Raw genomic sequence first — 27,645 nt, forward strand, 5'->3', positions numbered from 1 at the left:
AACCTAGTAATCATGTGCTCTACCGCCTTTTGATAGCTAACGCAAATGGTCCTGTCCGTAGTCTCGTTGCAGAAGAATTAATGCTTATTCCTGGGCATGTGGAAGTACCTTCAGAGTATGTGAAAGAGTTGTGATTACATCAAAGCTGTGTGTTTTATGGTTTGTGTGGATCATATATTGCTCGACAGTGTCCTAGTCTTCAAGCGTAGAAACACCGGAGTCGTACAAGTAACTCGAGTAAGGTCGGTAAGTCTGAATTGGCATCTATAATCTATTTCCTTGCAAAGCCACCTCAGTTCCAGACATAAAAATTCAGCAAGATGTCCATAAAGATCACAGAGAGAGCAGTACCATCTATGTTTAGCATGTTTACAGACAGAGCCACCTCCACACTCCTTGCATGTTGACCTTATTATATTATGTTTGTAGGTAGAACCTCTTCCGTAGTCTTTACATCATGATTTCTGTCTACAATGTTCGTAGATAGAGCTCCCTTCTGAGGCTTTGCAATGCGGTCTTATCTTATTATGCTCGCCGATACTGGCGCCTCCACATTCCTTACATGTAGATCTCTGTCTACCACGAAGGCATTCTCTACGTTTCTCGGATGTCCTTTCGATCTTTAAGAAATTGATACATTTTTGGCCCGTTTTTCATGTTTGCCAACCTTGAAATAATATAGTAATAAACAACGTCTACACTGCGTCAATGCCTTTCCAGGTCTGATCTTGTGTTTGCTTACAAGGTAGACAATAAACTTTGCTGGGAAATGTCAGTATTCCAAACTATAAAATCTCCCGCATAAGAAGTTGAGCTTTGCATCGCTCAGCAAGTAGGTATATCAGTTAATACTACCTGTGCCATCAGTCTTTTAGGTCATAAGAGGAGTGATACAAACGCTGACACCTTGTGAAAGAGAGATGATTGGAAATCTACGAATAGGCTATCGTCGTGGATATCATGATGATCCAGGTTTGTGATACCAAGAGATCATTCTCCGCAGTTTGACCTGTAATTTGATCTTAGGTTATACCAGTAAATGTTCATTTTTTCTTTTATAATGAAACATAAAGCAACTCCACATCACAGATGACGACTACCTAGGACAGTGCATGAAGATCGCTTTAAAGTCGATATCGGTCTGACCTAAATCGCTTAACACCTCTAGTAACAATGACTTTGTCATCAGTTAAGTACCAATATTAACAAGGAAGTTATTCAGATTCAGATCATGAATGGGTTATACACAGTCGAGGATATAGTGGCTCGTGGAAGCCGATGATGAGCATGGTTTTTTATTAAAGAACGGTATCTGTAGACTCCGGGTAGCTGAAGGATTCACAGTTGTCATCAACCGACCGCTGTTGGAACTTTTTGGTCTACCTAAGCCTCCTCCGGTAGAAATTATTTCACCAAAGGTGACTTCGACAGTTTAACATGAGCGTTTATCTTCGACTACGACTTGTCTGCCTTTAGCTTGATTGAGATCACTGTTTCCTAGATGGTAGAAAGTCTAAGATTCCGGTTATACTCCGATCAAGAAAGAGACTTGGGTAGTCATACCCACCTGAAATTTTGACCCCCCTGTATACCTTTCTCTGAAGAGTTCAACGAACAGACTAGAGTTCATGCTGACTGATAAACTTTTTGTCGGAATAGCTATGTAGGTGCTTATAGAATGAAAATGAAAGGTATGAAGCTATATTCGACATTGCCTACTTCATCTGACGATGAAAGCCAAATCATCAGACTTCGAAAGATAGAGGAAACTAAACAGTACCTCCGCAGGGAGATTAAAGAGCGTGATATTCTAGCAATAAAGTTCAAGATGCATGGTACGTTGGTTAGTTGGAGTGATCTCATCCTACTACATCACAACTGGATTCAGGCCTAGTCCATTACAATAGGCTAGAGCACCACTATCCATAGTGGTGCTCTAGCCTATTGCTTATTACACAAGCGATAGAAGCAGGCCAAGCTGGTCTGAAGAACACTTCTAAAAGGCTAGGGTAAAGGCCCATAAGCACGAGAGTATAAAACTACTCGCAGTCTAAGTTGAACTCCATCATAGATCTCATCTCTAAAGATATTGACAATGCAATCATAAGTGACGACGAATTCAGTTTAATCATGCAGGAAAAAACTATGTGGCACTAAAAGAACAGATGCGACAGAGAGCTAAACGTATCGTCAAGAATATTGATAAGACAAAACATGTAGAACTGGTGGCGAAAGGACGACCAGAAAGTAAACACGAGGTTTTAAAAAATCTTCATCTGTTCAGTATGCCTCTACCAACTAGATGAGCCTCAACCAAGTTACGCGCAAGCTACGCAAATCTCAGTTTTGCAGGCTAGATCAATCCAAAAAAAAATCCATGCTTTATAAGCACAGCTTGCATCTTGCTTTCCTGCTAAGTTTCTCGTTTAATTCTAGATTTTTTCTTTGTGCAGCCTTTACACAGGGTGCCCAATTTGGGCCAATGGTCTATGTTGATGTGTCCTTAATCTTGACTTTCGACCTAGGCTACCAAAGGTATCTGCGGAGTTGAATGCCTTTAACTCTGTGAACGGAAACGTTTTCTTACATAATATAAAGATAATTTGCCCAACAATTTCAATGTTCGTGCACAATTGTTATTCTTTAGCATCTAGGTTATTTGCGTTAGGAGGAATAAAGCTGAAAAAAAAAGCAAATATGGTTTTCAGTGATAGCAGTATGAACATCATAATAACAGGTAAAAGACATCTTGGTGCTGTTCTTGGATCGTGCAAGTTTAAAGATGAATACATGGCTTAGAAGACCAAGAATTGGTGCGAAGAAATTTCCATGTTATCTGAATTTGCAAAGACAGGTATCTGCGGAAGGAGTCTAAAGCGGATTTGGTCGGTGTGTGGCCCATTTATGTTGATGACAACATAGGTTTATAAGGAGGTGTCGAAGGAGCGTAATTACAGGGGGTTTGTCCGATGTAATCAAAAAGTCTGGATTGACCGACTAAGAGGAATTTTTAAGAGACCGAAACATCTTAAGGAAATCGCATACCCGAAATATCCAAGACCATTCTTCTCTTTAATTTTATACATCACGGTAACTATGGATATGTTGATTTTGGAGCAGAAAAAACATCTGATATCATTCATAAAAATTGTTGATATTTTGTCTTTGCAGTGGAAAATTAAAAAATATATATATAATCAGTAAAAATCACAAGTAAAAAAAAAAAATAATACTTGAAGGCACCACACTAATATTTTTCTAACACCAAACACATAACAATCTGAAGATAATCTCAAACATGTTGTACTCCATTTGGCAGGAAGCATTTTGAAATTTTGCAAAAGGTTGAAGAAAAAACGTAGATTTTAGACTAATAAATTGACTGTACAAATTAAATATATACAAAAATTTACTTTAAAATCTACATTTAGTCGGTTACATCAATAATCAAAGGGGTAATATATTCAGAATGTCTTATGCCCAGGGAAAAGGAAGGAGCGGTTCGTTTGTTTCCAGATACTTTTTCGGGACAGTGAGCTCCAGGTCCAGGTTTCTGTGTTGAATCTAAAAATACAGGTTTATTGTATAGACAACAGAATTAAGCAGAAAATATCAACATAAAACATTTTTTTAATAACCGAAATTTTCCTGGAAATTTTACCTTTAATGTATCCTGCATATTATTATTATAATTCCAAATATTTATAAAGAATATAGCCACTTCAGTGGTTAGAAACACTGTTATCAGCGTGGGTCCTGAGTTCTGAATGTATACATTACGTATACACAGACATTGCCTACAAAATTTCCCTTACATGGCATGGGTTGAAGACACTTGCTAAATGTCCACGCTGTGATTACGAAAGGAACTTTATAACCAGAAGGCCACATGTCATTGAAGGATACTTTTAACCATATTCAATATGTTTCGCGGGTAATAATAATTTTTACGAAATGTAGAAAATAGAAGTTTTCGCGAGAAAAAATATTTGTAAAATAAGAAAAATTGAACGCTAATTTAATAATCGTCGCCGATGACGATAAGAATTTTGCCGACATTCAATTTCTAACACAAATTAAGTCTCAACTCTTCAAGAATATCACTCACCTCCAGGCATGTAACTACGGCCAAGTATAGAATAGGCGGGCGCTTTTCGTTTTGTCACATTTGGCTCCAACATTTGATAGTTACCAGGACCAGGTGTTTTGGCAAGATCTTCAGCAAAACTTCCTGTTTTCGACCTCCCCGTCATAGAAAAAGCTGCTGAAGCAGGTTTATCTGGAATTTTACTTCCAATAAGTGAAGGCAGGCTATACGAATTTGGAGCAGGTGTGGTGTCACCTACACAAAGCAAAAAATAACAATTTGATAAAAAAAAATGTCAAAATTCTCTCTCGAATAAGATAGGTTTTAATTTCCACTTACGTTTCCTATATCGTGTTCGTTGTCTCATTGAATATGCGGGTGCATGGCGTTCACCTTGTGGGTGCACCTTTTCAGGGGAATAAGCACCAGGCGCTGGTGTTTTAAAAACATCTAAACGCATCAGAATTAAGTTGTGAATTTTCTATGCTTGCTGCATTTGGCTACAGTTAAAGTATTTATGATAAAAAACATACTTGGATCTTTCTGTCTCCCTAGAATTGAATATGATGGGGTGCCATCTTTACCATATCGAGTAATTGAAGGATGTACCATATAGCCCGGGCCAGGGCTGCTATCTTTTTTAAACACTAAATTTGAACAAGAAAGTAAATTATACCAATAGATTTAAAAGAATGTTTAATGGCTTGAAAATTTGCACATGTTTTATACTTACTACTGCTCTCCAGCTTCTGTCCAAATGAATAAGCTGGGTTCATCCACTTGGTAATATCATGCTTGTTGTAGCCACATGTTGATGGCAGAGCATATCGTCCAGGTCCAGGCCCTTTAAAATGATAAATAAAAGTTATACATCGTCAGGGCATATAACTTGACTGCAATGATGCATCAGATGCAGCATTAAATTCTGAATTTATTTAGTATGTTAACAGCAAGAATTGAAAGTTCTGTTTTTCGCACAATTTTAATTTAAAATCTGAGATTATTTCATAACACAATCAATAAAAATTCTTTTTAAAAAGTTACATCAAATATACAATGGTATAAACAAACATATATATAATTTAGCTTCTTGATATTATCATAAAGATGTAAAATTTAGGTTGTCTTTTTGCTTTACAAAATGTTCCTCTGTAGGCAACTTGAGAATTTTTCCACTAGTACAAGTAGTCTTAATAGTACAAGACATAACATGAGGAATTTGTACTCCACACTCTGACATAATAACCTATAAGATCATGTTAGTTTAAAAACCTTAAAACATTCTTGAACGTAATGTCGTTGCCAGACTATATATAGGTGCCGAATGCTGGACTATATTATTATTAACAAGTTTTGGTGAAGGAGATTTCCATGTTGCAGAATGGCAAACACCCAGTTGGCAGAATCAGGAAGATTTGCCCATAACATATTTCCTTAACAAAAAATTGCAAAAAAGAAAACCATATGAATACATCAGTCTAGGCCTACATTCTTTTAGGCAAAGCTAATGTTGAGGCTTCAGAATTTAAGGTTCTATATGCCTCTGATTGTTATGATTTCTGGGGCTAAAAGTTGCTTTGTAGGATCAGAAGATATGATGTATCCTTCTCCTTTAGCTCTGAAGAACCCTGAATAGACACCCTGAACAGAGTTAAACAATCATTTAAAGAAGGTTTACACCCTAGAGGTTTTTGATAGAGATAGATAGATGTGCATATTTTACATGGCTAGCCTCACAAATATTGAGCGATATATCCTGTCTATTATTTCCAGGAGGGGCCATGGCTTAGATGGAGAGTCCTAGAGTATTTAATGCTCATTTTGAGCTACGCAGACCCAATTAGGGCCGCGCTCTACTACACAACTCCCGGAAACATACAATGGCCCACACAGTGTGCCATCTCCCCAATTTCCCTCACATGGCTTGGGTTAACCCAGGGCTATGGTAAAATTCACTTGTCCATGTTGAATCGCCGTCAAGAGGAATTGAACCCGGTCTCCCCCACAGAGTACGAGAGCTATAACCACTAATCTACAGCGCCACAAAATCTACAGTGCCACAAATGATGATTAAGAAATATTAGACAGCCTTTCCATAATTCAATTTATTGGCAGTTACGGAGCAATAAAATGAAGTACATGCAAGCAAGCCACAAAGTCACTAATACCATCTGTAAAAAAGCAAATTTAATGCAGCATATGCTACAATAGTTATGATGGTATTTTACTGATCAATCTTCTGATACATTATGTTTGTAATTGAATTTCCGCGCCCGAAGGCGTAGGAAATTCTTTAAAACCGTCGTTTTTTTCTTTCGGAGCATTTTTTGAGAAAAAATCGACCCTGGGATTTCACGTTGGTCGGTCACAGATGTAAACTTCGTACCCAAGCTCCTTAACTACTGGGAAGTCTAGTATTGACGCTTCAGGCCAAAATTGGTATTTGTTTTCGACAAAATTTGGCACAGTTAACAAAAAAAGTATGCTGAACATAATGGTGACATAATAATTTTGATTTTTGTCACCTAAATGTCATTTTAGGCCAAAATTGGTCCAAAAATTAGAACTACTTTATTTCAACAAAATTTGGAACAGGTAACAAATAAAGTATGCTGAACATGATGGTGACATCAAAATTTTGATTTCTTCTTACCTAAATGTCATTTCAGGCCAAAATTGGTCCAAAAATTAAAACTACTTTATTTTTAACAAAATTTGGTACAGTAAACAAATAAAGTATGCTGAACATGATGGTGACATCAAAATTTTGATTTCTTGTTACCTAAATGTCATTTTAGGCCAAAATTGGTCCAAAAATTAAAGCTACATTATTTTTGACAAATTTTGGCACAATTAACAAAAAAAGTATGGTGAACATGATGGTGACATCTAATATTTTGTTTTTTGCCACCTTAAATGTCATTTTAGGCCAAAATTGGTCCAAAAATTAAAACTACTTCATTTTCAACAAAAATTGGCAAAGTTAACAAAAAAAGTATGCTGAACATAATGGTGACATCAAAAGTTTGATTTTTTGTCACCTAAATGTCATTTCAGGTCAAAATTTATCCAAAAATTAAAACTGCTTTATTTTCGACAAAAATTGACACAGTTAATAAAAAAAGTATGCTGAAAATGATGGTCACATCAAAATTTTGATTTTTTGTCAAATAATGCCATTTAAGACCATAAACGTTTCAATCGCAAGACTTTCAACCATGAATGATAGGCTGTATTTTTTGTTAGCAATTTCTTTGAAAATGTGAGTTTAATGACACGTTTCGTTTTGTTTGCGTTTGTTGTAAGATGCATGCACCAAACCCCTTCGAATGTTTGGCACAATAACACAACGAATTAGCAGGTTTTCATCAAATATTTTGGTAGCGCGTGGAAATTCTTAGAGCCCCCAGGGCTTCTTGTATAAACTTCAAGCATCTCAATGAAGAAAATAGCACCCATGTGATAAAACATGTATATTAATATAACTGAATATGTGATCACATACATAGATAACCTTACTTCACTTACGGGAATTAATTTTTTCACAATTGCTTTATATTTGTATTGCTTATTAGTGCTTATCAGTAAAACGATTTCCAGTCTCTCAATAACACAATCTATAGGTGAAATTTTCTTTTGTCTTTATGCTATTCTAATCTATATTTATATCTTCGCAATCACATTGAGCACGTTGAAATAATTTGCTTCTGGCAAAAGAGCAGTGTGGCAGGTGTTATTTCCAGGTGTTACAGGAAGAGAATAATCGACTCTTATATAAAAAAAGTTTCTATCATTACTACATCAATTTTATTTAAATATACTTATTTTCATTCAAAACATTGATAATAACAACAAGCTTTGGCAGTTGAGATGGGTGGTTAATCTTTAAATTCCATACATAAGTCTTCCAATCAAAAACTTTTAAAAGATCAAGCTTTGACAGTTGAGATGGGTGGTACATCTTCAAACTTCAGATTTTCTTATTCACACAAAACGCTATATAAGAATGCATTGGGTTGTGGGCCGGGACAGTGTTGAAAGATGAGACAGTTGTTGTTACAATGAATGCTACAATTACTAGATTGCTTTGCATTAAAAGAACAGAAACATTTTATTATTGATTATTGCAATAGCTATACATTTTCTTTGTAACAGGCAGAATTGTAAAGTGGCTAAACTTTTATTTCAACAAAAACAACTAATTATAGGATTACCTTTTGCCGTGCTATCACATACAAGCTATATAGCTATTACCTATTAAGATTTCCTACCCAGCTGTTCAGTTGACTGTTCATTTGTTTATTTTCTAGACACTAATCCACTAATCCAGAAAAATAGCTGTATTTGAATATGAACGTACCTGTTTCCCGCGCGGCAATTATTGGTCCTTTGGTATCGCTCATGGTCCTTTATGAGGCAATCCCAGTGTAAAAATCAGCAATGCAGTATAACACTTCCCACCCCAGTAAATTCTTGCGTTGGTTTGCCGCAGGAAATTTGAAACCGTTTCTAAGTAGTGATTGGTTTCCATAGAGATAATAAATAAACTAAAGTGTATATCACGGAACGAGAACAAACAAACTTGTTCTTGCCGTAAATTTAACGGCATACGAAAATTTTTGTTAATGGCGGCCTATGAGCACGAGATACATTGCTAAACAAAACCATGCAACTTTCGTATATTCACATGGTTCGTGCAGGGCCTTTTAAGAGAATCGTCAGGAAGGCAAAAATATTTGCGTTAGCTAAGGTATCTAATTTTTTATGGACAATTTTGTCATCAGAATTTCTACGAATTATTTGTCTACAAAATTTCAGACTAATTGGGGGGCATGATTGATTCTGCATGTTTTGCTAGCTGCATTGAGGGAAGATAAAAATACCGAGCTAGCAATGGATAGGTATTTATAATGCTCCCTCCCTCTCCAAAAGTGACGAATCTGACATCGTAGTGCCACAAGATTTAGCACAAATAATAGTGTCTGATAAACCAGGGTGCCGATATAAGCCTTCATATGCTGTTTAAAGTTTGGTTTTTTGAAAAAAAAAATTCAAGTAATTGCATTTCAGGAATGCTTTGGGTCAGTTCTGGAAAGTGCACCGGTTTCGCGGGACAACCGTCAATTTAATTCCAAAAGTCGCCCAAACTCACCCTTTATGCGGAGGCCTTGCGGCTTATTGGCACTCTCTTTCTGATAATAGTGTCTGGAAACTCCAACTCCTACAAAGTTCAGCAATAATTCTTTTCCACTCTTCAATATTATTTTGATCACTACCAGAAAAGTGGTTCTTCTCATCATCCTCAATTTCTCTAACCAAAACTTCACAGTAATGGTAATAAGTTGTTAGGACTGATTACCGGTACGAGGGTGCCCATAAGCCGCATACGCCGTAAAAAGTGCGGGTGTTTTCGGGTGAGTTCAGCGTTTTAAAAAATTAAGGTATTTGCCCGAAAAAACCCGTATAGTACCGAACAATGCCCGAAAAAAAAATATTCACCATAAATGACTCTTGAAGAATTATTTAAAAAAGTATAAATATTAAAATGAACTAACTATATGGTAGCTAAGTTCTTAAAAGAACTGTTTTTTATGGTTTTTGATAAGATTTACTTGATAAGTAACTTATATATATACTTTATTACCTTCTTTCTCTTCAAGCGCGTTCTTTCAACTGTCGTCCGCCATGTTTATGTTGCAAGGTGTTGCATTTCGGGAATGTTCCGAGCGTGCTCGAGAAAGTGTGGCGGTTTCGGCGGACAACCGTCAATTTAATTTGATAATTTGCCCGAACTCGCCCTTATATATGCAGGTGTTTGCGGCTTATCGGCACCCTCTTTTACTGGTTACAGCCTTTCCGGTTATAATTTCTCACTTTCACAGCAAGTGTTAAGTTGGTAGGGCTGGTTTACTGGATTGGTACAGTCTTCATGTGCTGTCTTATACCTTTTGACTCTCTTTGTTTGTTATAATTAAACTCAGGGACCTAGAAATAGTTTGAGTTATTTTATCCTGCACTTGGTGTTGCAGCGCCCTATATTATGGCTTATTTCAAAGATTAAACAGTGCTGGACACTTACAATTAAAAATAAAGATAAATTTGAACCACCTGCGTGTGACAAATAGCCTTCACTAATGAGACCTAGGAATAGTACAATTTCAACTTGGCTTCTTGGAAATGAAAAAAAATTAAACAAAAAAAAAACGGATGTGGGTAATTTAAATTTCTAGGGCATAGGAAGTCAATTGGTTGATGTTTTTAGTTACAACTTATTTGCTAGAAACTACAAGGTACAAAGGCAGTTCAATGGCGTTTTAGTAATTTATCCTACTGCCAGATAGCATTAATTCCCTCTTTTCTTTGTGTTGTTAGCAAAATCATGATTTTTCATGCTGCGTTGGCTTCTTTGCTTTTGTTTTGATTTGGGTTTTATATTGTCAGGTTATGGGAACCTTTTTTTCTCGTTTAATTCTGTTTTTGTTATACAAAATTACTGCTGGAAAAATTTCAGGAAACTTCTGAATGAGTTCTGGAATTTACCTTTAGAGAATTAAGTGGCTAATCTGTTATAATATGTAGGTGCGATACAACTACAAAGATATTTTCCTTTTTGTAGGGTTTTCGAGGACGTCGTAAGAACTGCTACAGTTTAGCGGTAAGAAGCGTACACAAAGCATTGCAAAGGCAGTACATGAGTAGAAAGTTAAAGAAGAGAGACATCAGAAAAGTAAGAGTTTCTTTTACCGCGTTTAGGATTTCACCAGTGATTTCGCCACATTTTGCTTGGATAAATACTCAGTAAAATATAGGTTTTCCCTTTTTTTGAAAGTTGTAGCTGAGTTTGGTTGTCAACAAGCAAGGGAATAAAGTCAAAAACCCTTTATCAATGCTAACACAACTTCCACTAAGGAACATAAATAGGAAAAGTAAGATAAGGAACTCATTTTACTTGTATGGCAGAACCCAATTTATAGTAGGAACCAGGACCATATCGATGTACCTGACCTTTTATACGGCCCTGGGTCTTTTTATAGCGTCCTGGGCTCTCCGATAGGGTCCTGGGTTCCAGTTTTCCGGTATGAAAATTGTAGTTATCATCTTGTATAAAATTATTTAAAATGTTGTTTTAATTTTGAGATGAAGCATTAACTCTTCCTATAGCTACCATAGGCACATACCCAGTATTTAGATTTCTTGTATTTTTTAGTTATGGATACAAAGAATCAATATGAGTGCAAGAGAACATAATGTACCTTATTCGATGTTCATCAAAAATATGCATGAGGTAAATATATTTACGAAGCACCTTTTTCTCGTTTGTATTGTGTGTTTGTGGTGATTGCACTGAAAAGTGAATTATAAAATACTCAGTTAAACTCTATTTACACTGGGATTTTTTGGTATCAAATATTCATAAAAGTGTGGGATGACTTTAACCTCCACCTCGAATAACTTTCGAAGGTCTTAAACTCTGTTGATTAAACTCGCATGATAATAGAAAAAACAATAAAATAGTCAAAAAGGAAAGGACACCAAGTTTTAGTACCATTGGATTAGTATTTTAGCCAGGACATACGACTGTATCTATCATCCGCCATTTATACTTTGTCTCCAGTTACACATGTTATTTAGTATTACAGGATATTAGACCTCCAAGAGAACATTTACTGCCTTGCTTTTTTGTCTGTTCTAAAAGTCAGAGCAATCACAACGAAATTTCTTACCTCAGGAAAAGCCAGTAAAATGATCAGAGAATTGCATATGGTGTGGATCAGGCAAATTTCTGATACGCGATGCCAGCTATTTCAATTCAATTCTGAAATACAGAAAAATAGTTTTTGTGTTTCACCTAGAAAATAGATTTCTCCACTTTTTAACAAGTTTGTAAAATGCCTTCTTGATTTTTTTTTCGCGAAATTTCTTTACATTTCTGTCTTGTGAGATGTAGAAAATAATTTTTTTTTCATTCGTGAAATCGCGAACATATAGGTAAACAAAGTAAACAGCGAAAAAGATGTTGCCAGCAAAAAAAACACCGATCGGTCGAACTAAAACTTTTAAATAAATTATTTTTATTTCTAGAGCAACATTTTGTTAAATCGAAAGATGCTATCAGAATTAGCAATTCACGAGCCAAGGACTTTCCATGTAAGTGACACAGTTATTGAACTACGGTGTATTTTTTCTGTTTTGTTTTTGCTGTCTCTTAATGGAAATTGAGTTGTGACCTGGTACTTGAGTTGCTAAAACGCCTTATAAGTCGCTATGAAGGAAATCAAACAGTTAAAAATATTATCTAAAACCCTACTGCTAATTACCCAATTTACCCATTCACCCACCCAATTCCCCCATTCACCCACCCAATTTTCACACCCACCAATTTACCCACTAAAGTCACCCAGCCAATTTACCCAGCCAATTTACCCAGCCAATTTACCCACCCAATTCACACCCACCTAATTCACTCACCAAATTCACCCACTAAAATTGCCTGAAATACGCTTTGAGTATGCATAATGTTAAAACTAATTTTGATGGTCTGATATTGCATTTGATATGAACACTGCAGTAGTCTATTACTTGCCCTGGTTACATGTTCCATTTTTAAATAGTGCAGTTCCAAGCTGCTTTTTCTTATCACTAACCTTTTTCTCTTTTTAATTATATGGGAAAATTCTCAGACTTGGAAATACGCTTATTATACGCTTACTTGTTTAAGAATCCGAGGTTAAGTGTGCCTATATGCTTTACGAGTGTATCTAAGGAAAAACAAAACATTTGAATTCAATTTCCCTTTGACTTGGTATGCATTTTTAAAACCTTGACTTTATGCGTAAATTATATTCAGTATTAGTTCTGCTAAAGTTGTGTAGTAATCTTGCAGATTTGAGTGCGTCTGTTTATAAATTTGCTGCTCATGAAAAACTACGCTTAATAGTTGTTTTTATATATTTTTTTTCTTAAAAGCTACTTTTGATTTTTAGGCTTTATCTCAATTAGCCAAAGATAAGCAGAAGGACGGCTTATTAGCTGCGCTTGATTAACCGAGAACATGAGTCAAATAACATTATGGTAACACAAACGTGTATATTTGTAGATAAATGGAAAATATATTCTTTTATACATGAAGACATAATTTTAGCGGTTGTAAGAGTCTTCAGTGATCATTATGTAACATGCGTGTTATATACCGCTGCACTTTTGTTTACTGTTGTCATCTCGTGTACCATCATTGCAATGATTTTTACCTTGGTCATTTTGTCTACCGTTGCGATGCTTTTTACCGTGGTCATTTTGTCTACCGTTGCGATGTTTTTTTACCGTGGTCATTTTGTTCACCGTTGCGATGTTTTTTTACCGTGGTCATTTTGTTCACCGTTGCGATGCTTTTTACCGTGGTCATTTTGTCTACCGTTGCGATGCTTTTTACCGTGGTCATTTTGTCTACCGTTGCAATGTTTTTTTACCCTGGTCATTTTGTCTACCGTTGCGATGCTTTTTACCGTGGTCCCCGTGTACCATTGCCGCAGTTTAACAATTAACATACCTTCTTTTTTTTCTGTCGCAGAGTGGAAACTTGGATTTGAACCCATGTTTTTAAGTTCTCTTTTTTAGAAGGACGCATATTTTTTAAAATACGCGTATTTTTAAAAATACGAAATTCGTGTTTTTAAAAAATACAAAATGCGTATTTAAAAAAAAAATAATAATCTATTGTTTCAAAGATGCGAATTGATACGCTTTCAAAATAGAAGTGGTCACATCTTGCTAGGAAAAATTCAGATAAAATTACTTTCGCGAAAACATTCTGTCAAAAGGAAAATACTCACCTTATATTGAAGAAGGTCACAGTTATTTTTTCTTTTTTTCTATATTACTTTATTCAGTTCAGGTTTATGGCAAATACTCCCTTGGGCGTGAATGGTGTTTGTGGCATTTGGGCGTAAAATATTCAATTATAACGTATGTTACCTAAGTATAGAATTTCAATAATTAAGGAAATCACGCCTTTTTTAGGAAATTCGAAAAATATGATATAGAGCTTTTAAAAATTGGGGTGGCAAACGATCTTCTTAAAAATTTTTCCAGAAGAAACGTTTTGGCCATTCTGTCGGTTAACTGGCCTCGTGTTATTATTAAACTGCCAGATACAGTGTTTTCACTCCCTACTTGAATAAAAACCGAAATGTCACCAAAATAAAAGGATATAAAGATTGGATATTTTTAGTTAATTTAATATTTATAATTGTTTACGGACCGGTAGCCTTTAACCGACTGGTAGCCTTGTGGCTTACTGACGGAAGGTCTTGGGTTCAAATCTCTGCCGAGTCATGCCAGTGAATCTATCCTTTCTGCTTAGCGTTCAGTATGAGAATAGGATTGATATCTGAGTCGATTTTCTAGCGATTGCTGTGCTTGTACGACTTTCGTAGCTCAAATGGGAGCTTTAAATGCAGTTCGCAGGACCTTCGTTGATAGCAGTACCAATAGGAACTGAAGATGCTATCCTGGGTAAAGAATTTTAATAATAATAGTTAAAATTGTGATATGTACTTGTATTTTGTTTTCCTTTAATTTTTCCAAAACATGGTTAGCCAAAATGTTGGTCGACCTCCTTTATACCCATGATATTCTCACGGGTCGGTTATGTGTTTTGTATGTTGCATCCTTATCTACGTTTGTCACAGCTTTTATCCGCATCCTTTTATTAGATTTTTCTGATTTTTTGGATTTGCAAAAAAATTATTATAATGACGCCAACAGGCCTTAACCTACCCCCAAGTTAACCATAAATAAGGTCTTTTTGCTCTAGCCATTTTTGTAAATATTTAAAGAAATTAAACCTTGTAACATTTATATAAGGGCGAAAATAATCTCTCTATCTCGACTACTCTCTATCTCGAACTTCCTCCTTATCTCCAATACTCTCTATCTCGACTACTCTCTATCTCGAACTTCTCTCTATCTCGAATTAAAGTCTCGGTCCTTTTGTGGTCCGCCTAAAGTATTTTTCTTTCTTTATATCGAACTTTCTCTATCTCAAACAAAGTTGGTCCCTTGCGTGTGCGAGATAGAAAGATTCCACTGCATCTAAAAAAAATTTATCGTCTAAAAATGCTTTACTGTTTATGTTCGTATTTGATATTCGCGTGCAATCATTAAGTCGTTAATATTTCGATATTGTGTTTTACGTAAACTGTGTTGGCGAGCCTTAAAATTACAATATAAATAAATATTCTAAGCTGGCAGTTATCTTAAAATATTGGTCTGTTTCCATGACAACTGACACATGTGTCAAATTCACGTCAAGCTTAATTAATTTGGAAAAAATTTTGTGGATGTGTGCGTATTGTAATATTATTTTTATACTTTTCGTTTATTAACTTTATTTTATTTGGCATGCGATCAAAATAATCTTTAAACAATAGCATATTATCATCATTTGATGGAATAAAATATATTTTTAGCTGGATTTACTATTTTTAAAGATGTTACTTCACAGTGTTGTCCTGGACACTTTGTCTGTTGTATGGTCGCTGTGCATGATAGGACATGTGAAACCATAACCTTGATCGAGTTGTGTGATAGAACACTTCATTTACTATCTATATTTATCATGTCTATAATCAACTTCCCCAAAACCTTTTATAAAGGCCGACGAAACAGGGGTGCTGGCAACCTCTTCCCAGGACTGTTTGCATCTCAGCTGCGCTGCGCTTTCGACGCCACGGTAAAAAGTGCTGGGGCGAGCTTGGGGTGCTGGATGGAGGATCTTGTCCTGCTTGTAAAATTGTAAGTCTCCTTAGTCTTCCTAGTATTGGCCTGTCCACTTTCAAAAAAACTCGTCGGGCATAGGTCCTATTTGTTAAGGCCAGGTGGCAGTTTATATTACTTTTGTGGTCATTTATTGTGAGTCATTTTTGTAGTACGTGAAACTGGTTTCACTTTCGAAATTTGTTCATTCATTGCATGAAATTGCACCATAGTTTGTCCAATTGTCAATTTGATTCGATTTTCATCATTTTTGAATTTGACATTTTGATGTCATCAAGGTTTTGATTTGGAGTTTCGTCATTAAACGTAGCCATTTTAATTGGTTTCGATTTAAAAAGACAATCGACATTGACAAAAATTAAAATCGTCACTACAATAATTTTTTACTTTTATTTCTTTGTCTTTTGTCCTCTATTTTAGTTGCTATTACAGTATTCGTTAGCCAAATAAAATATTTCACGTCACAAAAATGCTGAATGGTTAGTTTCTATGAACTTCTTACATCCGCACATTTCCTCATACCATGAGTGCAAAGAAAGTTGGAGATGATAATCTAATTAACTAACGCTTCACTAAAATTTTTTTCTGCCAAGTTTATGTTACATAAAAATACATCCTCGTCCTCAGGGTCTCTTACCCAAACTTGTTCCCAGGGCATTTTGTCTTGTTGATGAACACTCCGTAATAACGGCTCAGGGCCCACAATACCCTGGGGACGAGGATGTCTGTTATCCCCTGAGCCGTTTTACAAAGTGACTAATGCCGCTATCAAATTAACGAGAAAGAAACATGCCCTGCGAATGAGGGCAATATAAATAGTGCAGCTTTAGAAATAATTTCCATATACTCTTTTTATTGCCCTGACTACCAAAATGTTCCATCATGCCATGCTCTGGAAACATGGGGGATTTGGTATTTCTTTTTTTTTATTGCTTTGCATATGTTTTTGCTCGATATTCAAAAGCACAGACACTGATTTTTTTACCAGGAGTTATGCGTAAGCCAAGGAAAAATTGCCTACTCTGAATTTTACAGTTTTATGGGGGTTTGAACTACGTTCTTTTTTGTAATGTTTAAAAACTAGCACGAATGAGATAGGTCGTGGGCGACAATTTTTTTTCTATTTTTCACAAGAAAGCACACACGCCGAGTATTTTGTTAAACTTTTGTTTAAATTTTGCAAACACCAATTGTTGTGAGAACCAACTAAATTTGCACAAAATTTACGAGTTAGGATTTCGAGAGATTTTATTTATTGCGGAAACAGATTTATGACATTGTTGAATTTCCGCGCCCGAAGGCGTAGGAAATTCTTTAAAACCGTCGTTTTTTTCTTTCGGAGCATTTTTTGAGAAAAAATCGACCCTGGGATTTCACGTTGGTCCGTCACAGATGTAAACTTCGTACCCAAGCTCCTTAACTACTGGGAAGTCTAGTATTGACGCTTCAGGCCAAAATTGGTATTTGTTTTCGACAAAATTTGGCACAGTTAACAAAAAAGTATGCTGAACATAATGGTGACATAATAATTTTGATTTTTGTCACCTAAATGTCATTTTAGGCCAAAATTGGTCCAAAAATTAGAACTACTTTATTTTCAACAAAATTTGGCACAGTTAACAAAAAAAGTATGCTGAACATAATGGTGACATAATAATTTTGGTTTTTGTCACCTAAATGTCATTTTAGGCCAAAATTGGTCCAAAAATTAGAACTACTTTATTTTCAACAAAATTTGGAACAGTTAACAAATAAAGTATGCTGAACATGATGGTGACATCAAAATTTTGATTTCTTCTTACCTAAATGTCATTTCAGGTCAAAATTGGTCCAAAAATTAAAACTACTTTATTTTCAACAAAATCTGGCACTGTAAACAAATAAAGTATGCTGAACATAATGGTGACATCAAAATTTTGATTTCTTGTTACCTAAATGTCATTTTAGGCCAAAATTGGTCCAAAAATTAAAACTACTTTATTTTTGACAAATTTTGGCACAATTAACAAAAAAAGTATGGTGAACATGATGGTGACATCAAAATTTTGGTTTTTTGCCACCTTAAATGTCATTTTAGGCCAAAATTGGTCCAAAAATTAAAACTACTTCATTTTCAACAAAAATTGGCAAAATTAACAAAAAAAAGTATGCTGAACATAATGGTGACATCAAAATTTTGATTTTTGTCACCTAAATGCCATTTTAGGCCCAAATTGGTCCAAAAATTAAAACCACTTCATTGTCGACAAAAATTGACACAGTTAATAAAAAAAGTATGCTGAAAATGATGGTCACATCAAAATTTTGATTTTTTGTCAACTAATGCCGTTTAAGACCATAAACGTTTCAATCACAAGACTTTCAACCATGAATGATAGGCTGTATTTTTTGTTAGCAATTTCTTTTAAAATGTGAGTTTATTATGACACGTTTCGTTTTGTTTGCGTTTGTTGTAAGATATAATGTCACTGATGGGCTTCATCTTCAGAGGTTCATGCACCAAACCCCTTCGAATGTTTGGCACAATAACACAACGAATTAGCAGGTTTTCATCAAATATTTTGGTAGCGCGCGGAAATTCTTAGAGCCCCCAGGGCTTCTTGTTGTTTTTTATTTTACATTCGCGGAACTTTAAGTAGGAAGCAAAAAATAAAGTCTGTGAAAGTTCAAATTGGTGTATCTATTAATTCGCTTTTTAAAAATAGGAAAAAAAAAACTAAATTTTTGTGCGAACTTTTTTTGCGGAATTCAGGGCTCCCATAAAAACAATGATTTGCAATAATTAATGTAGTCAAAAACATTCGCGAATAATAATTTTCGCAAATATTTTCATTTACAAGGATTGTGACAAAAATCTCCCTTTTTTATTAGAACAGGTTAAACACCGCACGTCACGAGTGACCTGCATACAGAGGGACGGCGACACGATTTTTGAATGTGGAAGAGTCAGGAAATGGCATCTATCCACCATGTGGATTTCAGAGTCTTCAAAATAGTCTCAAATGTCTTCAATATTGTCAAATAACTTGACTGAGGGGATATGGCCTACAACCCCCTAGTGTCACTGTGTCATAAAAGGTGTAAATTATTGTTTTTGTGCCTACCTCACCCTCCCTACCTCACTCCCCTTTCTCTCTCTGTTTACATTCATATGTTTGTATGAAACTTCTTCCTTTAAAACTGTGTCAAAATAGCGCTGACTTTGTTGTCGTGGTATTGTGAAATGGTAAAAGATGTTTCTAAACCACCGCTTTCTTAAGAATTTTCAGACAAGTAGGAAACGAAAACGAGTTGTAGTATAATTCATTAAAAAATAAAACCCAGGAATGATCTTGACATTTGATTGCGTAATTTTCACAGCAAATGCTTAAATTTTATTAAAAAGTGTCAAAAGTAAGCAAATTTGGTACTTTTATTAACAATTTTTAACCGATTTTATAAACTTTTTTGCGCATTGATTTGTGTTAATTATGTTTTGTGGTTTGAACTGAATGTTGAACTGATGTTGGACCCGAAGTATATGCTTAATGTGTTCCTTTAGCAATTTGAGTTAGATAGGTTTATAGTCTTTGTTCCTATAAAATGACAGAGTGACATTGCTTTGCTACGTCAACATTTTGCCCAAGGCTCTTTTTTCTTCCCATAACCTGGGATGTCCGAAATTGTCAGAAAAAGAGCCTAAGGACGAGATAGTTGTTACGCGTACCGTAAGCTGTGAATCAGTAATTCATTCCAAATCATAAATGCCAGCTTACTTTGTGAATCGAGGTGAAATTTTCAGTTAACTGCAACTCGAGTGTGTTTAACCCGATTACCATTACTTTAGTCACGCCTTGTTGCTCTTTCATACTAAATCCAGGTACAGTTCATGGAAGTTTGCAAAGAGTAGGAAGTGAATCGCTGGGGGATGACCAGCATGGCAGTCACAAGAAAAAGGTGTTGATTAAAATTAAACAAAATATTTGGTTTAGTTGCACTGTTTACTTGCTCAAATCTATGTATTTCTATACACAATTAAAGCTCGAACAGTATTTTGATTAAAAAATAATCGTAGACAATAAACGCTTGTTTGCGTTAAGACTTCCTATTATGTCTAAAAAAAAATTAATTAACTTTTATAAGATTAGACATTTTAGCAACTAAAGTATAGACTGAAGGTGGCTACAAAAAGTATGACATCATTACTGCCACAAAGAGCATAGCGTAGCTAACTAACCGATTTTTAGGATACCAAATTAACTGATAAGTTACAAACAAACCCACCCAATGTTTTTTATAAACGTTGCAACACCCCATGGTAGTAAAAACAATCCCTCTAGTTAATTATACTTGAGTGAATGATGACATTCGTTTGCGACTCAGGTGCGACTCGTTTAACAGAACACTTTTCGTGCGACGTGGTATCTTGCAACGAGGGCGTTTTGTCTTTTTGATGAATTGATAGTGGTGGCCGCTCCTTAATAACGACTCAAGGTTCACAAGATCCTGGGGACAAGGTTGAGTATTGATTTCAAGTTGAAATCAATGGATACGCTCCCCTTTTCTTAAATAAGAGACCACAGAAGTTAAGTAAATCCATTTAAAAAGCGAAATATTTGCTTTTTTACAAAAAACACAAAAAGAATATATTATAATGTCAGTGCCGGTTTATGCTCTACGAAATAATTTGTATAGATTTCAGTTGCATCAATTTTACCTCATATGGACCAGCTTTTTTATCGACAAGAGCCTGTTCGTAATACACAAAATTTTCCAAAGTTCTGTGCGCACAATGGTATGTTTTCTATTTCTTTCCCTTATTCTTCTGATTTCACGGTGATTTTTAAAAATTCACACTGACACGTAGATGTGCTCAAACATAACTTTGAAAGCGCCAAAAGGTTGAGCTGTTAGTGATGAGATAGACGCCTGAGAATCAACCTTTGCCAGGATCATGCAACGATACACGCGAATGTTTCTTGTGGTACTGATTTTGAAACGACAGAAGAGTAAAATTTGTGATGAGATCTCGGCATTAAAAATTTCCCAATGGGGGGTATTCATAGAAATTAACCGATTAAGTAAGAACTAAAATTTAATTAAAAGTAATTAATATTAAACTACGGGTGTAAGATCATGCCGTGCGTATACACGTTTGTTCTTTATTGGTACCAGAAAATCTGATCTGAAGTTGCATTGCGACGAAAAGGCGAAATTACCTGTATCCGCCTGTCTGTCTGCCTATCTGTCAAAAAAAAAATTGACCCAGGAAAATTCGGACCCGGGAAAATTACGACTCCGAGTTTTAAAGCTAATGATTTGAGCTCGATTTTGTTATTATAATGTTCCAACTTTTTAACACTATCTGTGCCTGGTGTTCTTATGGAAGTGCTCTTTTAAAACAAAGCGCATATATAAAGATAATACTAAGATTCGACGTTAATTTTTTTTATAAGAAAGAATTTTCATTTGTTGATGGCTGTGGCTATGGCAATGCTGGTCAGAAGAAAACCACAGTGTAGTTGTTTTGACGGATGTCCTTTCTTAATAAATTTTGTTATAAACAAAAATAAGTGGGTAGGAGACTGAATTTTTTTTTGGAATCCAAAAAAACGTTCGTTTTGTTTTTTTAGATAAGCCTTTCCTTTACTTTCAGGAAAAATTCCTGCAGGGAAAGTATGGTCTGGAAAAGTAAACAAAGTTTGTAGTACATAATCAACAGACTTTTCCAAATATACTTTTGTACACGAATGCTGCGTTGAATAAAATACTGTCAAATGGATTTGTCCAAGCTAGAAGGATAGAAAAAAGTGTTATTTTATCTCATTGTTAGGAATTTTTGAAAAAGCAAAGTTACATTTAAAACAATATCTTAATACTTGGCGTAGTAAATATAGGTAATATTCAAAACAGAGGGAAATTTGGATCTCACCATTGATGATGATTTTCCCATCAAAGCTTTTTGCTGAATCATAAAACTCGTCTCCTTTTGGCTCCTCTCCCCAAAATCTTTTAGACATGTAACATGTCTATATTAGCCAAAACATGGTTGTTTTCCTACTAAATTTATTGGTATTTTATGTCTTCATCGATGAAATTTTATAATGTAGTCCCAGAGTTTGGGGTGCAGTTTTACCAATCAGGAGGCTGAGTAGGTCCCAATCATTATGGAGTTTGCTCAGTCACCTAGTACAGAAAAGGTTAGCAAATGTACTATATCGCCCTTCCCACTTAAAACATGCCTTATATTTACTAGTTTTGTCCCACAAAATCAGGCTATGCATATCTTGTTGCAGACTTTGCATCACTTGAAAGGAGAAAAAGAAGAAGTGCTTAGAAAACTATTCTGCAGCAGCCAATACAAAGTTAAAAGGCTATACTAAAAAAGAGTTAAAATATATTACTAACTGTTTATTCCATATAAAAAAACTCAGTGACATGATTGTCTGAAAAAAAATTTGCAAGTCGTGCACAGCACCCACATATGCAACATTTATCCAGCTGAAAAAATAAGTAAATTTCTAATTTTACGTCGCTATGACAACAAAAGGCGTCGTCATGTCGCGACAAGTAAAATGATAGTGTGACGCTTGAGAAGGCAAGCGAAGTATTTGTTTAACCTGGCAATGTTTATATCTTCTTTGCCAAATTCACTTGATTTTATATAAAGCACGTACGATTTGCGTCTTCGAACAAAAACATGAGCGTCCATCGTAGATGCTATTTTAGTGTGAAGCATGCTCCACCGTAGGTGATATTGTATTGTGTGTTATTAAGAAATTAAGTAAACGCAAAATTCACTACCAACTCAGTTAAAATCAAACATAAATGCATGGAGATAAATCTGTGTTTTCCTTAAACGTTCTTCAGCTTGTCACGCGTGTTTAAGATTCTGATAAATAAAAGCAATTTTAACCTCATGATAGCTGGAAAAGAGAGCTGTCAACTCGAATTTTTATTTCAAGTCGAAGGTAAACTAAAACAAAATAAAAATTAATTTTGTACGAACAGAAATCTTCAAAGAAATGAATAAAGTCGGTATTCATATAATATAATATAAAGGGGTATGAGTTCTAAGATGATTTTAATAAAGGCGGGCTTTGTGCTAATTAAAACAATTACCTTCATTCATCTGCTTACACAATTAATTAAGTCTTGTGGAAAAATACTCAGGGTTACTTTTCCTGTTTCAACCGCTAAAAGTCGGATATCAATCAGATCAGATTCATCATGGAAACATGATTAAGTGTTCCGGTTAAAAAAAAAATTATCAATTTTTAGCTATTATTATAAAATTTACCTTTCCAATGATTCATTTTGTTGAATGCGGTATTGATATGTGATGACAAAAATAATTTTTTGTAATCTGTGAACGTAAACAAATGCTTTGATAACTTTATACATCCATTGTACACAGGAAATTGCTTATGGAAATTAAAAATGTGAATATAATTTTTAGAGAGAATCAGTGAAACTCGACCTAAGGGCTGATTTTCTTTTTTTTTAAGCCTGTTTCCGTGATTTTTTTGTTATTTTATCAATAATTAATAAAAGACTTTGTTAAAAAACAATTTATTTTCACGAAGCTTTTCGTAATCTAAGTTACATTATCAAGTTTTCTTATTTTGTTTTAAATAGTAAAAACACAACTTTAAAGTCAGCCTTTTTTGCCTTTTTGATATGAGAGATGACGAAAAGGCAAATTACCCTGGGGACGAGCGTGCCTTATTTTGTTCTTATTTATAGATTTTTTTTCCTCAAATTTATCTTTGAATATTTTATATAACAATGGTGTTTTTATGTTGTTGTTGATGAAAATTTATAATTGTGCTCACGAACAGTCGAGCCAGAGAAAAGAAGCAGCCATAAGAAATAGTTGGCTTGGGAGTCTTTAGAGAGTACTTATTAGAAGGGAATTAACTTGCATTGATTGTTCTTTTTTCTATGGCAAAATGTAGAACGTGTCTGTTCTATAGTATGAAAACAATAATTGAACCCTAAAGCTGTTTCTATTTTTTTTGAAAATTGTAAGTCACCAATTTAGCCAATGACTTTATAAAATAACGTATATTCAGCGACCTTGAAGTTGTGTTATATTTTACATAAATTTATGCTTTTGCCATAAACATTAAATATCACTATTCAATGAAGTTAAGACTCATTGTAATGCCAGACCGAATTAAACTGATTACAGACATGATAAATTTTGAATAGCAACTGTCGATAAGTTGGTGAAACATGCTTTCCTGGTCATTTAATATTCTTACATTTTTAAACAGGAAAATCTTTTAGGGTGAACACCTGTTAATTAAGAATAAGAAAAAAATTTTCCAATACATAATTAGGCTCTATAGTTTCTCATTGTATAATTGGCCTGCTTGTTTTTTCTCAAAAAATTTCGTAGAGATCGATTCTTGAACAACTCTTGTATTGTCCTTTCTGATGTTTGGCCCTTCTCCAAAATATTGTTCGTTTAAAAAAGTAGTGTGAAAACGAATCCAACAAAAATAATAAAGTGGAAGCCATCCATCATTAATGACGTATTTAAATAACTGTTTTAGCTTCAAAATCATTATATAACTGAATATTTTTCAATTTAAAGGCATATTTCTTTACTCTATAGTTATATGAGAGTTTTTGAGATGAATTTCAACTTACTTTATAAATACTTGCATTGTTTTCGTCGCTTGACCTTTTCTCATAGTAAACATTAAGCTTGTTATTATTAAACTCTTTAACCGGCTAAGGGGAAACCCTTTACGTATTATCACTATTGTCTATGAGGTTGTTGTGTTTATTTTGAAAACTGATAAAGCGTGACGCGATAACATTTGTATAAATACCATGCAAGCGCGTCCATTTTTTTAAACAGAGCTAGCCAGTCGTGGATGCAAATCATTTAAAGATTGATTCATCAAGTTGATGACAGCAGTCATTTCGTCACGTCTTTTGAAGGTATGATTAACTACTACCCACATAGAATATTGAATGAAAATGTTCATTGAAACTCATTAGCCATTTCCGTTCTGTGTTTGAATAATGATGTTTTGACTGTGTTTTGAGATCATTGTTGTTATAAAAATATATTCATTCAACGTGGATTCAGTTGCGGTAGTTTCAGTGCAGTTGGAAGGTCGTGTTTGTCGCATGTCTTCGCGTTGTGTATTTTCATTCTTCAATTTTTATTTGTAGCTTGTTTGAAGTAAAGATTTAACGCCATGGATAAAAAATCGAAAGCTGTGTCCAGTGCTGCTGCCTCTCTGAGAAAAATGGGAGATAGCTTACAAAAAAAACAAGAGGCGAAAAAAAAGAATAGCAATACATCTAAAAACTCCTCATATGGAAATAAAAGCAAAAACTCGTATGGTACAAAGAAAACGGAAAAGAAAAAATGGTAGCTGGTAAACATTGAACAACGCTTATGTAATGTTTTTTTCCATACAAAGAACTGTTGTGGATTTCAACGCAGCTATTACAACACGAACATCAACACAATGAGAAATGTACATCGTTACACATGAATGACTTCAGAATCAAAACAAAACAAAATCAAGTCATCGTTTGACATCGCCTGAACTGAAAATTGGCAGCGATATGTCAGAAAAGTGACATTCTGTAAACAATCTAGTTTTACGCGCACTTAATCTGCCATTATTGTTTTTAGCGGCAAAAAAAAATTGTACATATATTAAATATATTTTCTTTTGATGTTTGTCAATTTTTCGTGTTCGTTCTTGTCCTATTTTATGTGTGTATATAAAATACAATTTTATTTGTCGTGTATGTATGTGTATGGATTAAATGTGTGTTAAAATTTCTAGTTTTATTTATGTTTATTTTTTGTTTGATTTGTAAAATATGTAAATATGTACATAGAAAGGTTTTTCCGCCTTATAATTTTAATTTCGGAGAATTTTTTTTTTGGAAATTCTTAATTCGGATTAAATTCTTTTATTATGTCGATTAGACAGACTCTGAATGTGAAAGGAAAGAAAACTTAGTAATTATAGCTCCACATCCGGTTAGATACCTCCGATGAAACCTTCCAATTAACACAGCACCATTAATGAAAATTATATTTTCTATTTTAAAACTTTTTGTTAAACGAGGCTTCACAGGAGGTCACAAATTCAATCCCTGTCATCGTTTTAGGAGAAGCGTGCCAATTCATTGGTTTAAAAAAGGCTATTATGTTTAATTTATATGCTAATCTTAAATCATCGCAGGCTTTACATAATCACAATGAAATCTTTTATATCTTTTTCCGCAAAAGGGGGTAAAATAGTATTGAGCGATTCTCTTATAAACCTTAATGTAAAATAGATAAGATCTGTCTTGTTTTGAATAATCTATTGTCTTTATGTATATTTTGCATCAAAACATTTTGTGTCATATAAATTATATTTTTAGTCCATATTTCCGTTTAATTTGAAGAAACAAACAAAAAATTGTCCCTCCTTTCCATTTGAATTTAACTTGAAGTTTAAATCGGAAATTGTATTATTTGGGGAAATTTAAAGTTCTAATATTTATATATTAGGTATGGAATTATATATTTTTTTTATAATTTATGCAAGTATTGAAAATAATATTTATAAATATGATTTGCAACTTTTGTGTAGTTGTTTCCGATTTTCCCGGGTAATAGAATCGGATACCCCTTGAGTGTACAGAAGTTCAAACATTTATTCGTGAAAGCATGTATAGAAATTCTACACCATTATCTTCAAAAGATCACGTCTCGTTCATTCGAGCTTTTACATCAACAATACATGACAAGATGGATAACTAAGAGAGCCTATGAATATTATCAAATGTTTCCCCTTGTGAAACCGACAACAGGAACCGAAAATTTGGTTTAAGACTCAAATAGAGTGAGAGATAGCTAATAGATATCAAGAACAATAGCCAACAAGCAATTACAATATTTGTTTGGAATGAAAAGACGATTGAGACAGCGTATGATTGGGAAAAGAGAGTTCACTGTGACTCAGAAGTTTTTCTCGCCGTCCCAATCGTGTAGTCGCGAAATTCGTATATAGACGACACATTTTTGTAGCGCCTGAAATCCAAACAAAATTCCAATTTCACTTTGTATGGTCTAAACTATTGGGATATTTAAAAAAAGGAAAATTTGACCTATCAGAAAATAAGGTCTACACAGAAGACCTAGTCACAAGACTGGGCATATCGGAACACACGCATTTAAATAACCGAGGGAGATTTATAACCACACAAAGAGGAGACTATGGAAGAATATAATAGCTTTTACCGACTAATTACCACTTTGACGTTTCTCTTGAGATGTATGGCTTACATAAAAAACTATTTATTATTACATAAGCGCGCCTTCCTTTATGTAGAGCAGAAAACATTACGATGTGACAGTTATGTCAACTGTAGGAAAGAAAAATAATAGCAGCAAACATTTTCTTGTTAGACTTGTTTAATAAAAATGCCTAAATTTGAGCATTTTTTTTTTTTTTTTGAATGGGATCAAAAAAAAGGGTTTCAAAATGAGGATTAAACACAAAATACTAAACTAACAGACCTAAACATCCCACCTTTTTAAATTAACAAACGATATTTGCAGGGTACTGCAATCTTGTAGTACAATCATTATTCCTGTTGAGCATCATTCCTTTTTATATGTTCCGTAAAAACGTAGCTAGTTTTAGAAAAAAACGTTTTATAGAATACCAATAATGATAGCTACATCCGTATGATGCTTGTTTGTGCCTATCTCAATCTAGGTTAAGTTTCAAAAAATACGTTTCTGCCAAAAAACATTTTGGTGTTGTTTT

General features: G+C 34.4%; 2 protein-coding genes and 1 long non-coding RNA gene across 3 annotated transcripts; 2 read left to right on the forward strand and 1 right to left on the reverse strand.

Annotated features, from left to right (window-relative positions):
* Positions 1–3,135: 3,135 nt before the first annotated feature.
* On the reverse strand, positions 3,136–8,572 carry LOC130643961 (outer dense fiber protein 3-like). Its single transcript, XM_057449634.1, has 6 exons — positions 8,448–8,572; positions 4,821–4,931; positions 4,621–4,734; positions 4,427–4,537; positions 4,109–4,342; positions 3,136–3,564 (listed from the first exon to the last, which is right to left on the reverse strand). The coding sequence occupies exons 1-6, from the start codon at positions 8,488–8,490 to the stop codon at positions 3,428–3,430; spliced, it is 750 nt and encodes a 249-aa protein (XP_057305617.1). The 5' UTR covers positions 8,491–8,572; the 3' UTR covers positions 3,136–3,427.
* Positions 8,573–8,691: 119 nt separating this feature from the next.
* LOC130633499 (50S ribosomal protein L20-like) lies at positions 8,692–13,233 on the forward strand. Its single transcript, XM_057444559.1, has 5 exons — positions 8,692–8,837; positions 10,704–10,814; positions 11,295–11,372; positions 12,170–12,235; positions 13,072–13,233. The coding sequence occupies exons 1-5, from the start codon at positions 8,754–8,756 to the stop codon at positions 13,129–13,131; spliced, it is 399 nt and encodes a 132-aa protein (XP_057300542.1). The 5' UTR covers positions 8,692–8,753; the 3' UTR covers positions 13,132–13,233.
* An 11,129-nt stretch (positions 13,234–24,362) lies between these two features.
* Positions 24,363–25,744, forward strand: LOC130643977 (uncharacterized). Its single transcript, XR_008982584.1, has 2 exons — positions 24,363–24,796; positions 25,034–25,744. It is a non-coding gene; the product is annotated as an uncharacterized LOC130643977 (long non-coding RNA).
* The last annotated feature ends 1,901 nt before the right edge of the window (positions 25,745–27,645 follow it).

Source organism: Hydractinia symbiolongicarpus, chromosome 1 (assembly GCF_029227915.1).
Source record: "Hydractinia symbiolongicarpus strain clone_291-10 chromosome 1, HSymV2.1, whole genome shotgun sequence".
NCBI lineage: Eukaryota > Metazoa > Cnidaria > Hydrozoa > Anthoathecata > Hydractiniidae > Hydractinia > Hydractinia symbiolongicarpus.